Source organism: Coturnix japonica, chromosome 1 (genome assembly GCF_001577835.2).
Source record: "Coturnix japonica isolate 7356 chromosome 1, Coturnix japonica 2.1, whole genome shotgun sequence".
NCBI classification, from domain to species: domain Eukaryota; kingdom Metazoa; phylum Chordata; class Aves; order Galliformes; family Phasianidae; genus Coturnix; species Coturnix japonica.
Window position 1 is genome coordinate 53,047,202 of NC_029516.1, and position 21,836 is coordinate 53,069,037.

Consider the following 21,836-nt stretch of genomic DNA (forward strand, 5'->3'; position numbering starts at 1 on the left):
CACTGGACTAAAAGACACAGCGTTATCTGCCAATTCATGAAGTTTCACAGATAAAAATCCCAGCAAAAAATTCTCTGTCAGTTTTATGCTCTTAAAAACATTTGGAACTATTTTTTATTTTTAGGAAAAAAACATAATTAATGTGCACGCTAAACCAAATAAATACGCATTAAGTTATTTTCTAATTAGGTTTTCAATCTTCCTCATGTGCTTGATGCTGTTTACTTTACAGCTGTGAATGGGCAGAAAGGCAGATTACCTCATGCTAAATGTGCTTGGCTGCTTCTGCTGAAATTCTGAAGAGCATCTGGATGACTTCATTACATTTTCTGCTGCTGAAGGTCACATTTCTTTAAAGGCTCCCTTTTTTCATGACTAAAATAAATACTAGTGAAGTAATCTTATCTGATGCTAATCGGACACTGGTTGAAGAACAACAGATCGCTCAAAATGCTTTGAGAAGTGACCCTGAAGGGTCCTGTAGAGAAAAATACCCTCCTCTCCTGGTTTGGGGGCTCAAGTACTAACTGCAACAGATAAAGCTGTACCTATTTCCAAATCAGACTGAATTTCCCTGTAAACCTCTCTGTCTGTGTGGAACATCTGAACAGGAACAAGGCATACTTGCCAGTAACCCAAATAATTGAGAATAACTGAGGTTTTTAATCAGCTTATGGAAATGACCAATAATTTGTATGTTGCTGCAAATACTTGCATTGTTCTTTAGATGTCAGAGAGGTCTAAAACATTCTGTTTGTGAAGCGTGAGCATTACTTTCTGGAATCCAGCTTTCCAAAAACATCCAATGACAATCTTCTAGTAGGCTGACAACATGGATTCATTTTATCCAGGAAATTAAAAGACACAAATAACTTACCTTTGTAGGGTCCCTTCAGGGTTTGCATTTTACTACTAAAGATAGATCTATAAGTATTTAAATTAAACTAATGATTAAACACACACAAATCACTATTTTCTCTATCAGTGATCACGACAGGAGAAGAGCCATGAAGCCACACCAGAGGGAATCAACTGGTCATTACTTAGAAGAGACACAGCACTGCACCCTCCAAACAAAGCTGCCCCTGGGAAGCCAGGCAGGATAAACTTTCACAGAAGAAAAATAATTTAGGACAGAAACAGCACAAAGGTGTGACAGAAAGCAGCCCGCACATCAGGGTGAAGCGTTGTCATTCGGCCAAGCCACTCTCATTGACACAAGGTAAGAGGCATGAACACGCTGAGAAGGAGCTAGAGGGGAACCACAGAGAGCAAAACCTTCTTGGCAAACACGAGAAGGAGCCTGGACTGAAGGGTATGTTATGTGATGCATTGTCACCTCCCTCGGGTCTGAACCGAGGAGTCACGTGGCAAGAAAAATTCCTTCAGCCCTAAGAAGTTGTAGGATAACAGTGAATTTTCATTAAATCTACTTTGGTTTTTTTTTTTAAGTGCGTGCTTGCTAGCTTCCAAAAGAGGATTTAGCAGGGCACATTAAAAATGAAGCAAGTATCAAATGTGAATTGAATCCATATTCTAAAATATTAATGGCCAGATAACAGTACTGTGAATACAGACGGTAACACTGTGTTTGATGTGTGCTACCCATTCATGCAAGCAGCACAGCTTGGTAAGTAGCTTTCCAGAGGCAAGTTAAGAAGCTGGTTTCCAAGAGAATCCTTTTCACCTCCAGGATGCTTTCAAAAAAATCAAGTGAAGTATTTCCCAAAATCCCGTGAATTGTGTCAGATTCACATTGAGTTTCAATTGGATACGGTGTGTTATGTAATGGGACGTGCACCTTACCTTAAAAGCAATCAGTTCTAAAAATTCAGTAATGTTAAGTTTTAAAGCCACTACAGAGGCATACAAAAATACATACTACAAATTCAAAGGCATCCTCCACCCACACTGTCTGGCCCAGGGAACGTGTACTATCTGCTGGTCCTTACTGGCTCTGGAACGTGGACAGGAATGCTTATGTACACCAGAATAAAAATATCTTTTACTCCTTTAGAGGAATGTACTGGGAGCACAAACGTGCACAGTTCTGTACATCATGGTGACAACCTCTTTGATAGCTATTCCTAATTAAAAGTGTTCAGCACATCCAGATATGTTTTCCCTGCAGGCTGAACTTATTGGATAACTGCGTGACCCTGCATGAGAAGCAAGCAATATACAGCATGCAGGTGGGGACAACGTGAGGACAGGAATAACAGTGCTAATTGTCAGGTTCAGGAATCAGTTATTTCGAGCAGCACAGAAATCGTGCTCTGCTGCTCTTCTTTTGTGCCTCACCCTTATACCAGGGCAGCAGTAGTTAGCTACTCAGTATTCAAGGACATGAACTCAAAGGCACAGTCTCCCATTACTCCCTCCTACCACATATTCTTATCATCTTGCAGTGGAGGAAGGAGATGATATGAAGAGGACGGGGACAAGACAACCTGAACAGTTTTTGTTTCAAAATGTTTTAATCTGGGTTTATTCAGCAGGCAGCTGTTGTCTGTAAAATGGCGGTGGCTTCACCTATTTATGTCGTGGTGAGGGTGTGAGCAGGGTATATCCTACCTAGTAAAACTCCTGCACGTCGATATTTCAAGGAACTGATGGGTCATATTTAAGCAGGAAGACATAGCAGGCTGTGTATCGTGGGTGTTCCTGACACCACTAGTGGCATTTCTTGGGAGAGGGGAAGCACATCTGCCAAGAGAGCTTCAAGGAAAAGAACAAAATTTACCAGATATCGATTTGAGTTAGGTAAAAAGGTGAGAAAGGCCAGCATTTTGGTTTTTAAGCTCTGATCCTTAATTTGATTCAAAGGAAGATGGAAAGTAAAGAGACACAGAGGGCCTGTTGATTTCTTTGTCCTTCACCCCTGTTTACCTGAGGCTTTGTTTGCAGTATCTGAGCTCTTGCCATGGAGATCTGCTTCTAGCCATTTGTACAAGACTACATGACATAAAGAGAGATAAAAAAGCAAGTGTGAGCAACGTGAAAGACATACAAGTCTACTGGAGGAAAAAAGAAATAAAAATAGGTGACACGGGCAAACAGGCCCCTTCACAACCTCTCTTTCCCCCACTACTGACAAAGGATAAATACATGTAACAAACATAAACTCAGTGATTGTTTCACTACAAGGCTGTTGAACACGCTGAAAGTAATTGTAGAAATGCCTGTCAAAATTAGTAACGAGATTAAATTCTAAGCACTCTGAACAGCATGCTGTCATATAGTTTCCCTAGTATGAAAGGCTGCTTTGCTCCTACATTAAGTCATTCCAGAGCATGGGGAGGAAAAAAAAGTTATTTAACTGGTGTAGAACTAAAGCCAAGAGGTTTTCTACAGTATAATACTGTTAACTGTGTAGTTACATCATCAATAGAGTCCTGGGTGACATTTTCAGGGCTCTGTAAAAGTAATCTACCGCAAGACGGAAATTTTGAATAGAATTATTAGGGTGCTTATAGATGAAGTTTTGAATAAATGTGCCCTATATAACTTGGATGAGCAGTTTTAGTCTCCTGTAGCTACATTTACCCCAACAAGCACTTGTAATGATAACCAAAAAGGGTGTCCTAGCACATCTCTCTGAGGTTTCTCCCAGCTGTTTTACTCCTCTCCCGCAGCAAATCAAGAACATTTTCACAGCCGCCGTAGTGCTCTTTCATCAAGCAAAGTCTCAAACTACTCAAAGGCAATCTGTAATCCCCCTCAACTTTAATATTCGCTTCAATACATAAAAATAAATCTAAGCTGAAATGCCATTGACCTCTCTGCTCGTTCCATTTCTAGGTGTAAATTCAGAGTGATTTCCACTGCTGCCTTCCACTCGAGCTGTTAATCCAGGCAACAGTTCAAAGGACCCAGATCACTCTGTCGAGCCTTAATTTTCTGGAAAGCAGCCTCTATAGAGGGCACCAGAAATAATTTCAATACATAGATGTGGATTTGTGTTTTAGGAATTTTTATGTGTTTGTTTCTTCATGAAATATATACAAATAACCCACATTCATATCTGCAGGATGATGTCTTCCATCCCAGGCACCTTATACTTTTCTGGTCTACTTTTGAACTGTTTGAACCAGAACAGTCGCACAGATATTGAAATTGAAGGAAACAAAACAAGAAATTGCCTACTGCTTTTTTGCAGCCACCCCTTCTCTTCTGGCCTTGATTAAGATACTTACTATCTGCCTACATATTGTACAGCACCAGCACTGCCAGCTTCTTAAAACAGCCACAGTCCCAGCTGCCAGCAGGCAAGATGCATCCCACTACACCAGAAAACCAGTATGAGTTAGACATTTTGCTTGAATGATGGTTTGCATAAAATTGCATCATAATCTGTCCAATTCAAATAATCATGGCTTAGATTATGCCATCTTTTTTTTTTTTTTTTTTTTTTTTCAGTGTGTTGAAGGGAATTCAATAAATACATATGGAGGCACAGCATGACTATACAACCGGCATCTACTCCCAGTGGCTGGAGCTGATTAATAAGAAACAGTGGATGGGGTGTAAATTTGGACCTACACTTCTAAACAGAGGGAGTTAGTTACATTTCAGGCCTGTCTGGTCTATCCTCATATACAACAAGTGGCACACTTATTTTTATTGCATTTTTATTTACTCGGATCTCCTGTTCATTTTGTATTCTTGATATGGAGTGAGTGAGCATCTGTATTAATGGAGAAAACAACCTCAGCAAAAACTCCTGCTGGATTTTTGGTTAGTTTCAGAGCATCACATATCAGTATTTGTCCCCCTTTACACCTCAGGGTGGCAAATCTCAGGTGTTTCATTACCTGAAGGCAGAAGCAATCTCACAAAAGCTGCACTTACTCAGCACCACAGTGTGAATAACTTCACGATAACACCTTCTGTCAGAGTAATTAAGCTCGGCTTGCAAATCAGTACAAAAAAAGAAAGAAGCTTAATTTGTCCTGCACCATTCTCAGCACTAATCAACACCGATAGAAACAGAGAAGGAAGAGGCTGGTCCAGCAGCTCTGACATCCACCTCTGCACTGTTCAGAATTATGCTCTATATCATCTTTCTTCTTACCCATCTCACACAAACTTAAGGATGTAGCAGATGCACTGGGCAACAGGCACTGCTGCTTTGAACTGGTGGGGCAAGAGGTGGGTGCAGAGAAGACATGGAGTAAGTTCACTACCCATGGCCTTTACAAGGAAAGGGTTACAGGGAGTCAATGCTTGCTTCTGAAGGGCTGCTTTAGGAAAATTTAGTTATATGTGTTATTGATGGGAAGAGGTTCTAGCAGAGCAATATCTTTGCTTCTTGTCATCAAGAAAGCTCATTCATCGACACTGAATAGAAATGCTCTTTTATGTAGCACAAACTGACCTTGTTTGAGAAACTGCTGTTTAAGCTTCTGCCAACAGATAATTGTCCTTATAACAGCCTCCATGGCCGGTCTTCTGCCAGTTTTCAACAACTGAATCTTTTTAGAAAGAGACAGAAGTCTTTGTACATACTGAAAAATCACAAGTGCCCGCAGGCAAGGCATGAAGATATCAGAACTTCTGTACGGAGGAGTGATGAGCAAGAATGAAGGCATGGGCAGACAAGGTCCCGCTGCCCAAACAGCCGTACGGCTCCTTTGCAGCTGATGCTTCTATTTAAGAGCTGCCCAAGAAACCACTACAATTTGGAGAATGCTCTCATCTGTATTACAGTAATTGCAGATCAGTGTATTGCTGCAAATGCTTCTACTGAGGGCAGAACTGACATGAAAGGAACAAAGTGTCTACAACAAGGTGCTGGGTGACACAGCTCTTAATAGCTCCTGAAAAACAACAACAATGAAAAACCAGTTGAGTTTTGTCAACTAAAAATGCTGGAACATTGTAAAGAACAAACATCATCAGACTGAAAGAAAGAAGTCCTTGCAAGTCTTCAATTTAAATGCCTCTTCTGCCACAGTCAACTTTGCAAGATCCTACAGGCCTTGGTCAAAACCACCTGCGCTTAGAAACTGTTTGAAGATCATGCTGCTGCCAGTGAGTTTACACAAAAGGGATTGTTCAAAAGGTAGCAGTGCTCAGCAATCACACATCCAAGCCACATGAAAGATGTTCTGTATGCCTTAAGTAAACCATGACTAGCTAGATGGAGATTCCTCCTCCTCCCCTGCGTTGCAGCAGAGCTCTATACATTTTTGAGGTTATTTGCTTTCCCAAGAACCCAGCCATAGACTTTGGGATAAATCTTCCACTGTCACCAGGAAAGTCTCTTAAGGAATGAAGGCTGAGTCAAAGGAGTCTGTGAAAAGAGCACTACGTCTTACGAATCTCTCCTTTGCCAAGACCCAATGATGTAAAACAGAGTCTTGCTCCCTCTCCCCCCAAATTTCCACTGCTGCTCTGATGTAAATGTAGACACCCATGGAAAAACAGTACAAGTTTCTGGGAAGTCTTGATTTTTTTTTTTCTTTACCTTTCTGAATGTAAAAAGACCATGTAGAATTGCAAAAGGGAACCATGATCATTTCCTGGCCTAAAAAGTGCTCGAGAAGAGCCAGTGGAGCCTTGAAGGAGGAGTCAAACAATGTTTTGTGTAATGGAGCAAGCTGTGCCATGCTGTTTGAAGTGCTCTGTAGCTGTTTCAGTATATACATATATATAATTAATATATATATAAGCAATTCATACTAAGCATATCAAGGCTGGATCAGTCATGGACTGCATCAGAGTTAAACACACTTCACACTTATGGTCTCTGTGAACATACTGACATCTTGGTGATGTTCCATAAATGAAGGGAAGTACATACAAAAGACAAGAGGATTAACAGAATGTGTGGGTATAGCAATGTGACTGAAAACAAGGGTGGCACTTCTTGGTGGGACAACATGGGACAACTAAAACTAAGCATCCAGTTATAGAAAACAAGAGCATCATCCTTTTGAATGGTGGGAGAAGTTATTCCTTTGATTAAAACAGAAGAGGGTTGTTTATGGTGCATAAAGATGGGTTTCATCCCCTACTTCCATGCCCCATAGCACACATAAGCCTACACAACAACAGAGATGGTAGCCCTAAAACCTGGACTCAGCTGTCTCTACTTCCTCACAGTTCTGTGGTAGCACATGAGCCTGTGTTGCTCCCAAGGGACTATAGTTCCTGTTTCAAATCAAACAGGATACACACATGACAGATGAAAGAGACGTGGGCATCTGCATCTCTCTCCAGGGCCTGACAAGTTTCTGGTGATTAACTCTGTAACACGCAGATACACCAAGACCATCCCTGACGGATACCTCCTCTGCGAAAAGCTTAACAAGCAAGTGTGCGCTGCATTAAATATTTACATTAAGGAAACAATTCCTTTCTTGGGGGGATACCTACATAGGAAGCGCACGCATGGGAAAAGCCACAAACTGTAAGTAATTGCGACAACAAGTGATGCAGATCTCAGCAGTTATGCAGCTGAGAGGGTAGCTGAGCACAAGCGTTACTGGATATTTGTTTACATAGAGCTTGCACTGTTGTTATCAGGCTGAAAACAACGTCCTGAAAAGGACAGTAAGATGACTGACTAATATTAGGTTACCAAGAGCTGCAATGAATATTTCAAGCACCTCACATGTACACAGAGAATCAGCCCAGGGGCTGCTCTTCAAGTCATCATGAAAACAAGCAGTGAATGTGGGGAACAGAACCCCCCTCTGAAACCAAAAGGAGCTTATTGATAAACCAAAACAACAAAGCACCAGAACCACATTTTTTTTCTTTATTTTTTTTTTTCCTATAAGAAGCCACTCACTGCTTCTTAAAGTAAGACTGTCCAGAGCTTTGAATTCAGCAAGGTTTATTCTGTGATTATACTGGCATGACAGCCTGAATATGACATTTTAATACAGAAATGTGAAACTTCAACCCGAATCTGTGTTCTGTGGCATCACAGTATCTATTTATAAACAGCCTGAGGAACCAGGTAGTTTTAAGCCAGATATAGAATCAGTTCCGCCGGGGCTTCTGGTTAACCCCTTCCCAAACTAACCATTCTCCAAAGGCTAGGACACATCCTTTGGCCACCTATGCTCTCTGGTGTGCGTGTCCAGGCACTATGATAGGCCCTGTGGTACCTGCCCACAGTGGAGCTCCCACACCACACTGGGCCCAGCTGTATGCTAGCACTCAGCCTGGCTTCACCTATTGGCAGGAATGCTTCCCCTGAGCAGCAAGGGGAACCTGTGAAAACCCTGTGATGGCACCATCCCACATCCCCTGCTCACCCGTTGCTTCCTTTAAAGAGACAATGGCTTCTGATGCGGCCCGTAGTGCATCAGACTTTATGGCAGCAAAACTGCAGCCCCACACAGGTCCAGCTCCTACTCCAGCCCAGCACAAAGGGCAATTGCCCTACCCAGATAAAATCCAGACTCACATGGCTATGCAATGTCACCAGGTCGGGCACCTCCAATGGGGAAGGGCAACAGTGAGCTGATCCAGCAACAGGATACCCAGGGAAGGGACAGGGATGAAGATTGCTGGCAGGCTGAACCCCAGGCCCCAGCATTAGCCATCTCTCTCTCCAGCAATTCAGTTTGTCACCAGAGAGGTAGGAGAGAGTTAGTTCCAGCACCCCTTTAGCTGCCATCTGTGCTCCCGCAGGAAGGGGGGCCCAGACTTGTCAAATGGCTTGAATTAAAAAGCACAGGGGCAAACCTGCATCAGAAATGGCAAGAGGTGGTGATTTCAGGGCAGCAGCCTGACGTTCCTGGCCGCCAGCAGAGCATATGGCATATGGTTATACATGAGAAACAGGCTCCCAGCATCTATGTGTAACATCGCACTTGGGAAAGTCATTTCTGAAGGTCCAGTGACTGATACAGACTGTGAAAAAGTAGCTGTTCGTTCAGAAAAAACACCGGTCTGAAAGACTTGAGAGAAGAAAAACAAAAAAGGAATTTCTGCTACTGGCCCTCCCTTTTTTTAAACAGCAGTTCTCTATCATTTTTGTCAGGGAAAAAAGTGAGACAGGATTAGCATGAGCAAAGCAGTCAAGATGTCACTGTAAGAGAAAGAAGAAGGAACAAGAGGGAGGAGGCATATTCTGCACAGAACAGTTAGGTTCTGCTGCATGGGAGATGGGAGTGAAGAGGGACCAGGTCCAGCCCAGGCCAGACTCTGCCCCACAGTTCTGCAGAGCTCCCACACCATCCAAGTTCCCTCTTGCTCACCTCTGGCGAAGTACAAGAAGAGCATCATCTGTCCAACTAATAACTCACACCAAAGGAGACCTCAGCAGAGAAGACAGACTATGTGAGGTTTGGTAACAAAGCATGACATCTTGTACACACCCCCACACCCACCACAAACACGTTCTCACTATGACCACAAAGCTGCCATCTCATGTATGCACAAAGCTGGGTATGTTGGCCCCTTCTTCACTATAGCCTGAAGGATTTTTCTAGCAGTGACAGTGCTCTGAAAGCTGTTTTCTTCCTCTGTCTCTGCTCATCCGAGGCAAGTTTGCCAATAATGATTTTTCTCTAAGGAGCAGGATTTCCTATGTTGCATAGCTTATAATTAATTGGAGCATCTTAGGCCAGAAGGTCTGCCTGCTCTGTCTAAATCAGCCTCCTAAATAGCGACAACGCACTTAACATGTCAGGGACAAGGTTCAAAAGTTCATTTGGGCTTAGCTCTGTACTAGAAAACAATGCTGATACACAAATTCAGGCAGATGCAGATCTACCTAGGAGTTTAGGAGGACTAAAAGGCAATTACAGCAGGTCTGTGCCTGCTCTGAATAATACAACAGCAGATCAATTTTATGTGGTTGAACAATTAATAGAGAAGGGATGGCAAATACAGAACCGATTGACAGACAGACAGACCCCTAACAGGCTATGAGTGGAAGCTGGATGATTTTAGGTACAATATTATCCAAAACATAGACATATAACTGCAAGGGACAGGAACTGAGGGCTGAGACCACACAGTGAGCTGTGTCATTTCCCTGCCTTGCCTCTCCAGGGGAAGGAAGCCCAGCATGCTCAGAGGTTCCACCACTACTCCTTGGGCATGCAATTCCACAGGCACTGTGCTGTCCACTGCTTTCCTATTTGTGGTTGTGTGGAACAACACATCACACTGACTCCTCAGTGCAACGCTCACCGTTGTGGCAGTTGGCTATACGGACTCTCACAAGACTTAAGACATACACTGCATACAGTCTCTGTGCCCTTCTTTGCCCAGCTGCATCCCAGGCAGGACTTAGGCTAATCCTTCCTGAACAGCCCCGCTGCTCCCGCCTTGCTACAGGGCAGCCCTCCTGACATTGGTTTAATGCTGATTAGTCCCGACACAATTCTGGTGCAGGCTTCCTGCCAGGCAAGGGAATGAACAAAATTGGTTTGCGCACAGGCCAGACGACAGCTGCAGTCACTCCAGCTCAAATCTGTTGAATAAGAACCGTTTTCTTGTTTACCAAGATGAGGCTAAATTAGCCCAGCATGAGACAGAAGGACAGAGCAAATCCTAGGAGCCAGCGATGCCAACCTGTTATAAAGGTGTGAGATGCAACTGTAAGGCCCCAGTGCCTCAAATTGAACAAGCCAAGAATGAAGTATAAACTTCATGTAAAGCATACTCCACCCCAGCCTAGTAAAGTAAGGGGTTTAAAGAAAGATTATTTGAATGATGAGCAGAATGCTCTCAGTTTCCAGCAACTGAGTGACAGAGCACACACTTTATCTGGAGCATTTAGTAATTCTTATTATTACTAAACGTTCCAGCTCTAGTAGGAGAGAAGCCTCCAGTCTCTACAAGTCCCACAGTTTCCATGCTCTCACTACCTCTTTCTCCTACTCTGTGCTGAAAGACTGGAATCAATCTGTATTTATCCAGACAACGTACGATGCCTATATTATATTGGACAGCAATATATAGTTGATCAAGTACACAGACATCTCCAGACGGTTTCCAATGAGAAAGAAGCTCAACATGCTTTCTGAAGTCATTCTGGTACGTATTTGAGGATGGATCATCCTGAGGTGCAAAACTACTCAGAATGGCAATCTACTGTTCAGATCACAGAATATCACTGTAATTAGGATGCATTAAAACTGAGAGAAGCAGTAAGCAAAGGCTCACATAAATCATTACTACTTTTGGTTTGGAAATAGGAAAAGGAAGAAGAGTTGAGAAAGATTTCTGAAGAGAAGAAATCTAGTCTTTATTTATTTATTTTTACAGGTGCTTATTTCTTCCTCATCTGCCTATTTTCAGGTTTGTCTAAAACAGTGTTTTGCTTAGCTGTAGAAGTTGTCTGGATAGCAAGAGGTTTGAATAACAGCAGTCTGAAGAGAGGTTTCTGTCATCACTTAGGCACACATATACCTGTTCCTCTCCTTCGGGAGAGCTTTGGGCTACTATGGCCTTACTCTTCACATGCAGAAGACACTCACTCATTTCAAAGATACTCTACAAAAAGCTTACAAAGTTACCAAAGCTTCTGAAATAAGAGGCCCTTGTCAGTAGGTTATCATGAAGTATCTGCAAGCTATAGTGCTACAGTGCTTGCTTTTAAGATGCAGAAGGTATCCTGTTCGGAAGATTTACTGCTCAGAAGTGATCTATTGATTTGATCTGAAGCATTGCCTCAGATTGCAGAATGAAGCACAAACCTCTTGACATGAATCACATCATCTGCCCAGAGGCAGCGCACACACAGAGTCAACACTTGAACATAAGCTGCATTCACAGACTTATTTTCAGCACAGCCGGTATTTCTCAGGCTCTTAGAAAAATGAACTTAATGCAAAAGTAAGAGCGCTGAGCTCTCTGGCCTTTGAAAATCTTCAAACCCATTTCCCAAAGTGGATTCAGCATCATAAAATTTTTCTTCTATATATAGATGAAAAGCCTGGCTTTGGCACTTCCAGAGTTGGCAGGTCACTGATTGGGGGTTTATGGATTTGTTAAGGAACTCATCCTTTGGCCTCAAGCTTAAGTAACAGCTTGAGAGCAGAGACTGGCACACAGATAGCTGTGGAGCAGGCTCTGGGTGGTATCTCCCAAGCGATATGTCTAGCCAACATGAAGAAAGGAGACCCCAGCAACCAAGGGCAACAAGGGAAGGACATTCCTTACTTAGGCTTACTGTCACCTGCAGTGTTCCAAGAAAGTAATATGACGTACCTTCACGGTACACAGGTATAGCACTGAAGCTTTAAAGCAACTGCAGCGCCTTGACTAAAGAACTAGTGCTTTCTTCTATTTTATTAAGAATAAATATAACACATGTCTGAAGGATTTTGGCAGCTATCTTAAAGCATCCTCCTCTCATAATAGGTACCCACAGGTACCCCTTACAGGACAAAGCAGGGTTCTCGATATCATGACAAGGTTCCCAGAGATATGGACTGGTAGTTAATCATCCCAGTAACCAACTCACACTGAAATACTGCCAAGAAAAGGAAAACAGAGGGTGAAATGAACTTCTTGCAATCAATTTGCCACACAACTCCCTATGACAGAGTTGCAAAAGTCACCTTGAAACTGATCGTCACCCTACATGACCAACCACTTTCCAGCACAGAGGAGCTGATGGAGGCCTGATGGAGGCTGCAGCTCCTCACAGAGAGCAGAGGGGCAGCGCTGAGCTCTGCTCTGTGTGACAGCGACAGGGCCCAAGGGAACGGCATGGAGCACCTTTGAGGCTGACAATGGTAATGGATGCCCTGGGCCTGGAGTAGGATCACAGGCCAGTAAATCAGCCACAATGGGAGCCCAACTCAAGTGTCTATACATCAGTGGGTGGAGCATGGGGAAAAAGCAGGAGGAGTTGCAGGTGTGATTGCACTTACAGGGATGTGATGTCACTGATATCACTGATACACGGTAGGATGACTTTCATGACTGGAATGCAGGAATAGATGGGTATAAACTCTTTAGCAAAGAAAAGCAGAGGAGAAGGGGAGGGGGTGTCTCCCTCTATATCAGTGACCACCTGGAGGCCGTGAAACTCCACCCGGAGATGGATGAGAAACTGGTAGAGAGCTTACGGGTTTAAGGATTAAGGGAAGGCAGTGGTAGGAGATATTGTAGGGAGATCTGCTATAGGCTGCCTGATCAGGAAGACCAAGAGGGTGAGGCTCTCTATGAACAGATAGGAGCAGCTTTGCTTTCACAAAACGTGTTCCTTATGGGGGACTTTAACCACCACAATATCATTGGAGGGACAACACAGCAGTGCACCAGAAATTGAAGAGGTTCCTGGAATGTGTTGATAACTTCCTCTTCCAAGTAGTACAGGAACCCACGAGAAAAGGTGCTATGCTGGACCTTGTCCTCACTGATTAGGCTGATGAATAATGTGAAGTTCAAGGGCAGCCTTGGCTGTAGTGACTATGGAGTTCAAAATCCTTAGGGTGTCAAAGAGGGTGTAGCAAGCTTGCTACTCTGGACTTCAGGAGAGAAATCTTCAGTGTACAGCTTAGCAGGGGTAAAAAGCCCTGGAGGGAAGAAGGGCCCAAGAAAGCTGGTCAGTATTCAAGGACCATCTCCTCCAAGCCCAGAAGCAGTGCATTCCCAAGGAAAAAGAAGGCAGGCAAGAATGCCAGGAGGTCTCCATGGATTGACAAGGAGCTTCTGGACTTAGACTTTAAAAGTAAGTCTATAGGAAGTGTAAGCAGGAACAGGTTACCTGAGAGGACTGCAGAAAAGTTGTTTGAGCAGACAGGTATCAGGTTAAGAAAGCTAAATTAGACAATTAAATCTAGCCAGGGACATAAAGGGGAACAAGAAGAAATTCTACAGGTATATCAGTGATTAAAGAAATGTTAGGGAAGATGTGGGCCCTTCTCTGGAGGTAAACTGGAGACCTGGCCACGATGGATATGGAGAAAGATAAGGCACTGGCAAGGGCTCTAGCTACTCCACTCAAGTTGCAGAAAGCAAACATGGAGAAGGAAGATCTGGCTGCTGTAAGTGAAGATCGGGTTTGAGACCACCCAAGAACCCAAAGGTGCACAACTCCATGGAACCTGATGAGATCAATCCAAGGGTTATGAAGGAACCGGAGGATGAAAATGCCAAACCACTATCCATCGTATTTGAAAGGTTATAGCAATCTGGTAAAGATCCCACTGACTGAAAAGAGGAAAAACAAAGACCCAGGGAACTAAAGGCCAGTCAATCTCACTTCTGTGCCTGGCAAGATCAGGGCAAGATCCTCTTAAGGCCCCACAAAGGTACATGGAAAATAAAGAGGAGGAGATTGGTGATAACTAATGCAGCTTCTCCAAGGAAAAGTAATGCCTGACAAACTTAAGCAGCCTTTCATGATGGAGTAACAGCATCAGTGGATAATGGGAGAGCAACTGACATCATCTACTTGGACTTGTGCAGAGCATTTGATCCCGTCCTGCATGACATCCTGGTCACCAAACTGGAGAAAAATGGTTTTGATGGATGGACTGCTTGCTGGATAAGGAGGGCTGGAGCACCTCCCCTATGAGGACAGGCTGAGAGAGCTGGGGCTATTCAGCCTGGAGAAGAGAAGGCTCCAGGGGGACCTTATGTATCTGAACGGGGCCTACAGGGAATTTTTATATGGGCAGGCAGCAACAGGAGAAGGGGAAATAGCTTTAAACTGGAAGAAGATAGATTTAGACCAGCTATTAGGTAAAAATACTTTACTGTGAGGGGAATGAGACACTGGAAAAAGTTGCCCAAAAGTCTGTGAATGCCTCCTCCCTGGAAACAGTCAAGGCCAGGCTGGATGAGGCTTTAAGCAACCAGGTCTAGGGGGAGGTGTCCCTGCCTGTAGCACAGGGGTTGGAACTGGATGATCTTAAAGGTCCCTTCCAACCCAAACCATTCTATGAAAGCTCACACTATGTGACTATAATCTGATTTTTACTGCTCATCTTTTGTGACAATCCTTTCATCTATTCTGTACAATAACCCAAAAAAAAGCATGGCAAATTCAAATATCCAGACAGCAGCTGAAATATTTTTTCTTTAGTTTTAATGGTCCTAAAGTGTTATTTATATAGATTTCTAATTACCCTGAGCATCCCATTAAGCAGTCTTATGGCTAGCCATATCCTTAACCCCTCCACAGACACCCCATGACCCTTCATCCCACTCTCCAATGCATGGGAGGAACAAGCAGTAGTGGTGAACTGATGCATGATTGTATTGGCTGAAGTAGACAGCCATCCTGGGCAAATGCCAAGCCCCACTGTCCATTCCAGAGAGCTTAGGGTAAAGATCAGGGAGGGAGAAGGAGGGCACTGCTTCCACCAGCACTGCTGTGTGAGCCTGCCCCAGAGGCATGATGTGAAGGGAACACCACAAAATGCCCCAGCTGCAAGAAATGTCTTGTACTCATTCTCCAATGGCAAAAATCAATCATGCGTAAGGCAAAGCCACAGGAGACCCAGGCTCCATTAGTTCCAGTGCTTGAGCAACTGCTGGTTGTTTGCTTTAAATATGTATTATTTCCCCACAATAGCAGTTAACATCCCACTCATTACTCCTACCATCCGATAGGAACGTGTACTTTGAGGTTGTAGTCTGAGTGCAAGTCACCTACGGCCAACCCAGGAATACAAACCATCTCTTCTAATCACACAAGGAGCACTTTGCAATTAAAGTGAACTCCTCCCAGGAAAAAAAAAAACAAAACACAAAAAACCCAAATCAAAACAAAACAAATCCATTTGCAAGCAGAACAAAAACCTGTTTCCTGGGGGTCTGTCTCCCTCGTCTTTTTCTAACTACTGTTTTCTAATGGCAGCAGCCGCTAATCCTCAGAAATGCATGCTTCCACTTAAAGGGAAACTATTGCAAAGGAAATGAAGGAATAAATTGGAAATTGCAAACTTGTAATAATGACAGCGACTGTTACTAGAAGATTTTCGGCGCCCTTCTGGCTTGCATTTAGCAGGTGTCTATTTCAGCATAACCATGGAAACAGCAGTAAAGAGTCTCATAAAAGCCTTCACTTCAGCTGGTAGGTTAAGCTATGAGAACGCAGCAGGCTTGAATATTAAAAGCATTCAAATGGCTCTAAAAAAAGCTCAATCTGAATAGTAACCGTAGGATCATATTGTAGGAGACAGACATCTGTGGAGTAAACAGACGCAGCGCCCAGCAAATAAATTGGCAAGGGGAAGCCTGACACGAGGCACCCAAGAACAAACAAGCCCTATTGATAGAGCCTGCTAAAGCCGGGCTCTGTAAACAGGTTAAAAACACAAATCATGAATTGCCTAACATACTGTGCCATGAAAAACTGAGACCATATGTTTCCGGTAGCTGTCGCTTTGTTTAACGAAGCACAGCAGAGAGACTGAACAGCAAAGGTCCTCAGTAACATGACAACTTCACTGCCACATCCACCCGAGCAGTAAATTTAATAGCCCGTGCTTTTGCTTAATCCATCAAAGAACGAAATTATTTAATTCTGGATCATCATCCTCCCTTAAGGAAATAGGACCAAAACCAAGTCATCCATCTTGAAAGAAATCCAGTTACAGGGTGAGAGTTAACCAACCAAACGCAGACCTCAAGCAGACTATCAGTGTTAAAAGGAGCACTTAAGAGCGAGTGAAATGAAAACGTATGGACTGAAAATGTGTACCTAGGCACAATATACTGATAGAATTACACGTTTGTTCTAAATAACATTAAGATAACAGCTCCTCTAAGGCATCCGTTACTTATCACACAGCAGTAAGACTGAACAGAAAGCTTTTTTTGGAGACATGTTCATGTTATTCCTTAACAGTTTTAAAAGATGCTGTTCTACAAGAAGCAAGTGGACGTGAAAGACGGGAGCTTGGGTTGAAGGGGACCACAATGATCACACCTGGTTTCAACCCCCTGCTATTTGCAGCGTCACCAACCAGCAGACCAGGCTGCCCAGAGCCACATCCAGCCTGGCCTTAAATGCCTCCAGGGATGGGGCATCCACAGCTCCTTGGGCAACCTGTTCCACTGTCACCATCCTCTGTGTGAAAAACTTCCTCCTAACTGCCACAGAGCTGCCATCAGAGCTTCAGAATTAGTGTTTGGAATTGAGAAAACCCAAGATGACCCAGGCTTGTATCACTTAGATGCTTCATATCCCATCCTGAGCCTGCAGCACTCAATGTGATACTGTTGTCAGCAGGAGTCTATGAGAGGTCTGCCAGCAAGGTTTATTCCAGCTAGAAATAGGCAGCCTCTAGCTGTGTTTGGAAGCAGTTCTGGATTTGTTTTAAGAGAAAAACCTCAGATTTTATTTCCTATGTCTGTCTTGTTTTAAGCACCTGCCCATCTGAGCAGATTTACTTTGCTAATAGCTTCACAAAGGGATCTCTTACTTCTCCACTTGAGATTTTCACACTTATTTTGACTGATTAGTCCTATTATCATTGCAAAGCCCCATCCTTATTTTATCTACAGATGGTAAACACCACTTCATTCAGATCCACATATAAATTCTTCATGTTACACATCTGCAAGTTAATTGCAATGTTCAAGTCTCCACAAGTACCACTGCATTGCACGGTACGCCAGTGATGCTGCAGAGGTGGTTTCAGTCTCTTCTGTTAAAATAACACCTGGAGGATGGGGAGGATATGAGGAAAAAGAAGCAACCAGCACTGGCTTTAAATAGTTCAGACTACCCTTTATCTCATAGGCAAAAGAGGTTTTAAGTTTCACTTAAATAAATGTGTTCACTGAATAGTGAACAAAAGACTTTGAGGTGCACTGCTTCAGAAGAAGCAGCAAAGAAGGGGGGAAAAGGATAGTGAATAGCATTTGAGACTCCAGCCTTCCAAAATAAATGATAGCACACAGGAGAATGGAAGAGAAGAGAATGGAAGAGAAGACTGAAACATGTGAGAACTACCCCTCAAACGCAGGATGATGAAAAATGTTTAGTAACCTCTTTCTGAAAGATGGTTCCTATAGCTACCCTATCATGAAATGACTTACAAAGAGGTAATCATGGGTTTTCCAGATGTTTAGCCAGCAAGTTCCTCAAAGGATACAGCTCATTTCTGCCCTCCCTCCCACTCTTCTACATACAAGTTACTGTGAGGCAGCGCAATAATACACTGCTATTTGACATTACTGCATTAATAATTCACACCAAGGCAACTACTGCAATGAGAAGCCTACACCTGAACAGCCCGAGGCTCTTCATTGCTTTGGAACAGTCATCCCTGCAATAAGCTAGTGATGTTTTTTAGTGTTTATTTTTATTCTTAATTATGAGCTTGGAGAATCAAGTATAGGAGACTACCAGTTCTACAGCACCAACAACTGCTGCTGCCTGCGTTGTTGAGGAATTAGTCCAACTAACTAAGAGCAAGTCCAAGCACCTCATAGATGCATGCAACAGCATGTGAGTGAAACCCCATACCACAGGCACAGACCCCCAGGCTGCATATAGGGTGCTCCACAGTGTTGTGAAGCCGGTCACTTCACACACCCATCAGATCCTACACTAATTACTTCAGTGCTTCCACGTCACTGAGAGAGCTTTGGAAAAGCAGAGCCATAATGCCTGGCTAAGCCAGGACATATGTGAAATGGCCACAACACGCCTCATAAGGGGAGTGAAATTCCGTATTTCCCCCTGGTGAGAGCACCCATCTGGCAGGAATGTGCTCAGTGCTGCAAAATGAGATACCTGGCCTGTGTGCACCAGGATAATACCCAGGAACAAATCTTGGGAACAGGGACAGGAATGTCCTTTCTCTCACAGTGAGCCTCAGCATGTAACTGCATTATAGAACTGGAGCATCTCCTGTGCTCTGCAGTTTCCACTGGGTCAGTGTGGTTTATGGGACCCATTAAGCAGAAGGGGATGCACAATTGCTTTTTACATCGCAGGACAAGTCTTTCTATGGCTATGAACCTAGTGACTTAAAGCCAGGCAGATTCCTGTAACTGGCGCTGTTAATGTCACATGTTACTTCATGGTGATTCCTCCCTCCTATTCTGAAAGGGGAAAAGGGCAGGGGAAACTCCGTTTGCATTCTGAATAACCATCTCCTGCTTGAGCTCACACATCAAGCTCTAACATTTTAATGAGGTGCCTAAACCATGCTTGTTTTAATGAAAGTTTAACCAGCATTTTTACAGCAAGATTTTAAGTTCTATATTAATATTTCATAATGTGCTGCATTAACCAGTGTCACCATGTACCAAATAGTTTATGTAACTCGCAAAAGCTTTTTATTCAGCCAGGTTCTTCCTACCACAACAAGCCTGTTCTAGGAAAATGCACTCTTTCCAGCAGCCTGGTAGAGCTACAGCCATCATTACAACACAACCAAAAGGTTTTGTCTTGAAAGACAAAGCTCTGATATGACTTTAGAACATGAACCACAAGATCACATGCAACATTTACTGACTTACACCATAAAGATATGTAATCTTTTCACCAATGAGTTGTCCAGGAGCAGCTGTTTTGGAAACCACGCAACATCCAGTTCTACCCATATGACATGCCAGCTGGAGCATAAAAACTCATATTAACATGGGACCCAGAAACTCACTTTTGTTGTCCCTATAGGGCTTCTGAGGCTTTCCCAAGAATTTTCTATAGGCAAGTTCAAGCTTAAGGCCTATTGACAACTGTCTACATACTTGATTGCAAAACATGCTGATAAACTAGATATCGCCCTAGTGAGTTGACTCCAATGGAAGGTTGAGGCTGCCTGGTAAGAAGTAGCAGCATACTCATACAACATATGGCAACAACTACTATTGACCACCTTATGCAACATAGCTGTGTTTCAAAAAGGAAGGTGACATAGCTGTCAGCCAGCAATTGCTTCTAAGACCACTGAATATTTTGGTGGACAGAGATGTAACTGACCTTGTGCATCTACAGAAAAAAACAAGTCTTCTGGATTAGTTTATGGTAAATGACTCTGCTTCAGAGCCACATCTCAAGAAACTGTGAATGCTGAATCTATTTAAGAAATACTGTGATTGGGCCTGTCAGAGATTTAACATCAGTTTATCTTTTAGAACTCACACATGGAGTAATCCCTATAGTTCTCTCAACACACCCTCTTACACACATTTTATCAGAAGCATATATGTCTTTTTGCTTCTTTACCTCATAGACTTCAAAATGTGGGTCTTCTATTCAGAGACTCAAGGGAACTCATTACATCATCTTGACTTACTATGAGTGTGCAAGCACACACAAATCAAACGAACACACCTGATTTTGTTTCTACAGCCTTCTGTTATGGAACTGAAGGACAGAGCAAGGAAACTAATCAAAAAGTTTTTACCTTTGGCATAAGTGGAGAAGTTTGGAGGTATCTAGTGCGCCAACTCTGATAGCATTATATACTTAAGAGGCTCTGAGCGGAGCATTGGGATCAGTTGCCAACTGTCATAAAACATCACTGCGCTGTTTTTAATCTGCAAGGGCCCTGGTGGTAGACGTGGGAGGATTCTTTGCTCTCAGTAATTATTGACTGGACACCCATGCAAAAGATTATTATAGCTACTTAATTCCCGGATCCAGTGCAGGAAAACCACATGCAAGCAGCCGTTATGCTCTTATGGTGCAAGTCTGTACTCCGTTCCTAGTGTGCTTCTTAACTTCAAGCCATACATCCTGGCTGTTCTAATGCAATGCATCAAACAAAAGCCAAGCCCCAGTGATAAAGTTATTTAAAAGGAGAGCTGTGCACAGTGCCTCTTATTCTTCATCCTCCGAACACTATTCCCTGCAGTTAAGATCACTTCCTCTGTATTCCATAGAAGCACAAGACTTCCTTTAATCTAGGCAGGAATCTCACACCCACACTGGCACAGCTATGCTCACAGATATGCCAGATGCCATCACTCTTCCCATGCCTATATTACACTCCTCCTTTGTGTCAGCACATCTGACTAATCGGTAATTTGGATGCCACAATGAGAAAGCTCTAACCGTAGGACTAAGAACATAAATGCTAATCTAAGCGGAGAGCTTGCCTGCTTCCACACAGAAGTAACAAAGCCTTTCTTGGTCTGTCCATTTAAAGCTGGTTTATTTCACAGAGACATCTCAAAAATATTCAAATATCATATTTGAATATACCTAATCAACTTGAGATCTCTGTCTTTTTACCTTGGAAACTTTGAAGAGCTGGCATTAATCCCAAACAAAAGCAACATGCATTTTACAAGGCTATTAAAACAGCCTTCCTGCTCAGGCTTGAGTCTATGCCCTCAGATTTCCTTCTCCACCTCAATTTATCTTCCTTCAATTGAAATCGCAGTTACAGCAGATTAGGTTTATCAAGTTTATCAAGCAAAAACAGCATCCACTGCTCCAAGTGAGCTCAAATGGAAGGCATTCATTTGCACGTCGCTCCTCCCGTTCCCAATTAAAACAATAACCAAATTGGTAGGATGTTATTTCCCTACATCTCACTAGGATGGCTGGAACTGCTCAGCACTGAAATAGCTCAGAAGCTGCCTGCACATAACTGCAGCTTTCACAGCGAACGCCTTCGATGCCCTGTACAAATAACACATTATTCCCAGCAAACTGCAAGAGAAATAGAACATAAAGCTCCTCCAGACCCAGTCAATAGCACACCAGGATTAAAGTTCAGCGTTTAGACTCCCCTGTCATACGCTTATTCTTCCTGATACAAATAACTCTCCTATGAAACTGGCTGTGAACGCTCTTGCTTCCTCTGGCAGCTCGCGAGTAATCTCAGTTTTCCTGCTCCATGAAGGCTTGCATCAGACGGGATACGCTCATCAGAGTGCAGCTGGCACAGGCACCCAGCTGGGTGGCACTGAGCACAAGCAACAAGTTCTGCAAG

At 43.2% G+C, this 21,836-nt stretch overlaps 1 protein-coding gene across 4 annotated transcripts in view; it reads right to left on the reverse strand.

The window, feature by feature from the left end:
* The window catches only part of DENND5B (DENN domain containing 5B), an 89,456-nt gene that overhangs the window by 53,447 nt on the left and 14,173 nt on the right, over positions 1-21,836 (reverse strand). For 2 of the 4 annotated variants that reach the window (XM_032445502.1, XM_015866112.2), the window contains exon 2: positions 2,890-2,955. The exons of the other annotated variants lie outside the window; for them this stretch is intronic. In XM_032445502.1, the coding sequence (XP_032301393.1) occupies positions 2,890-2,955 (66 nt within the window). The remainder of the gene's footprint in view (positions 1-2,889; positions 2,956-21,836) is intronic. 4 annotated transcript variants of the gene reach the window in all.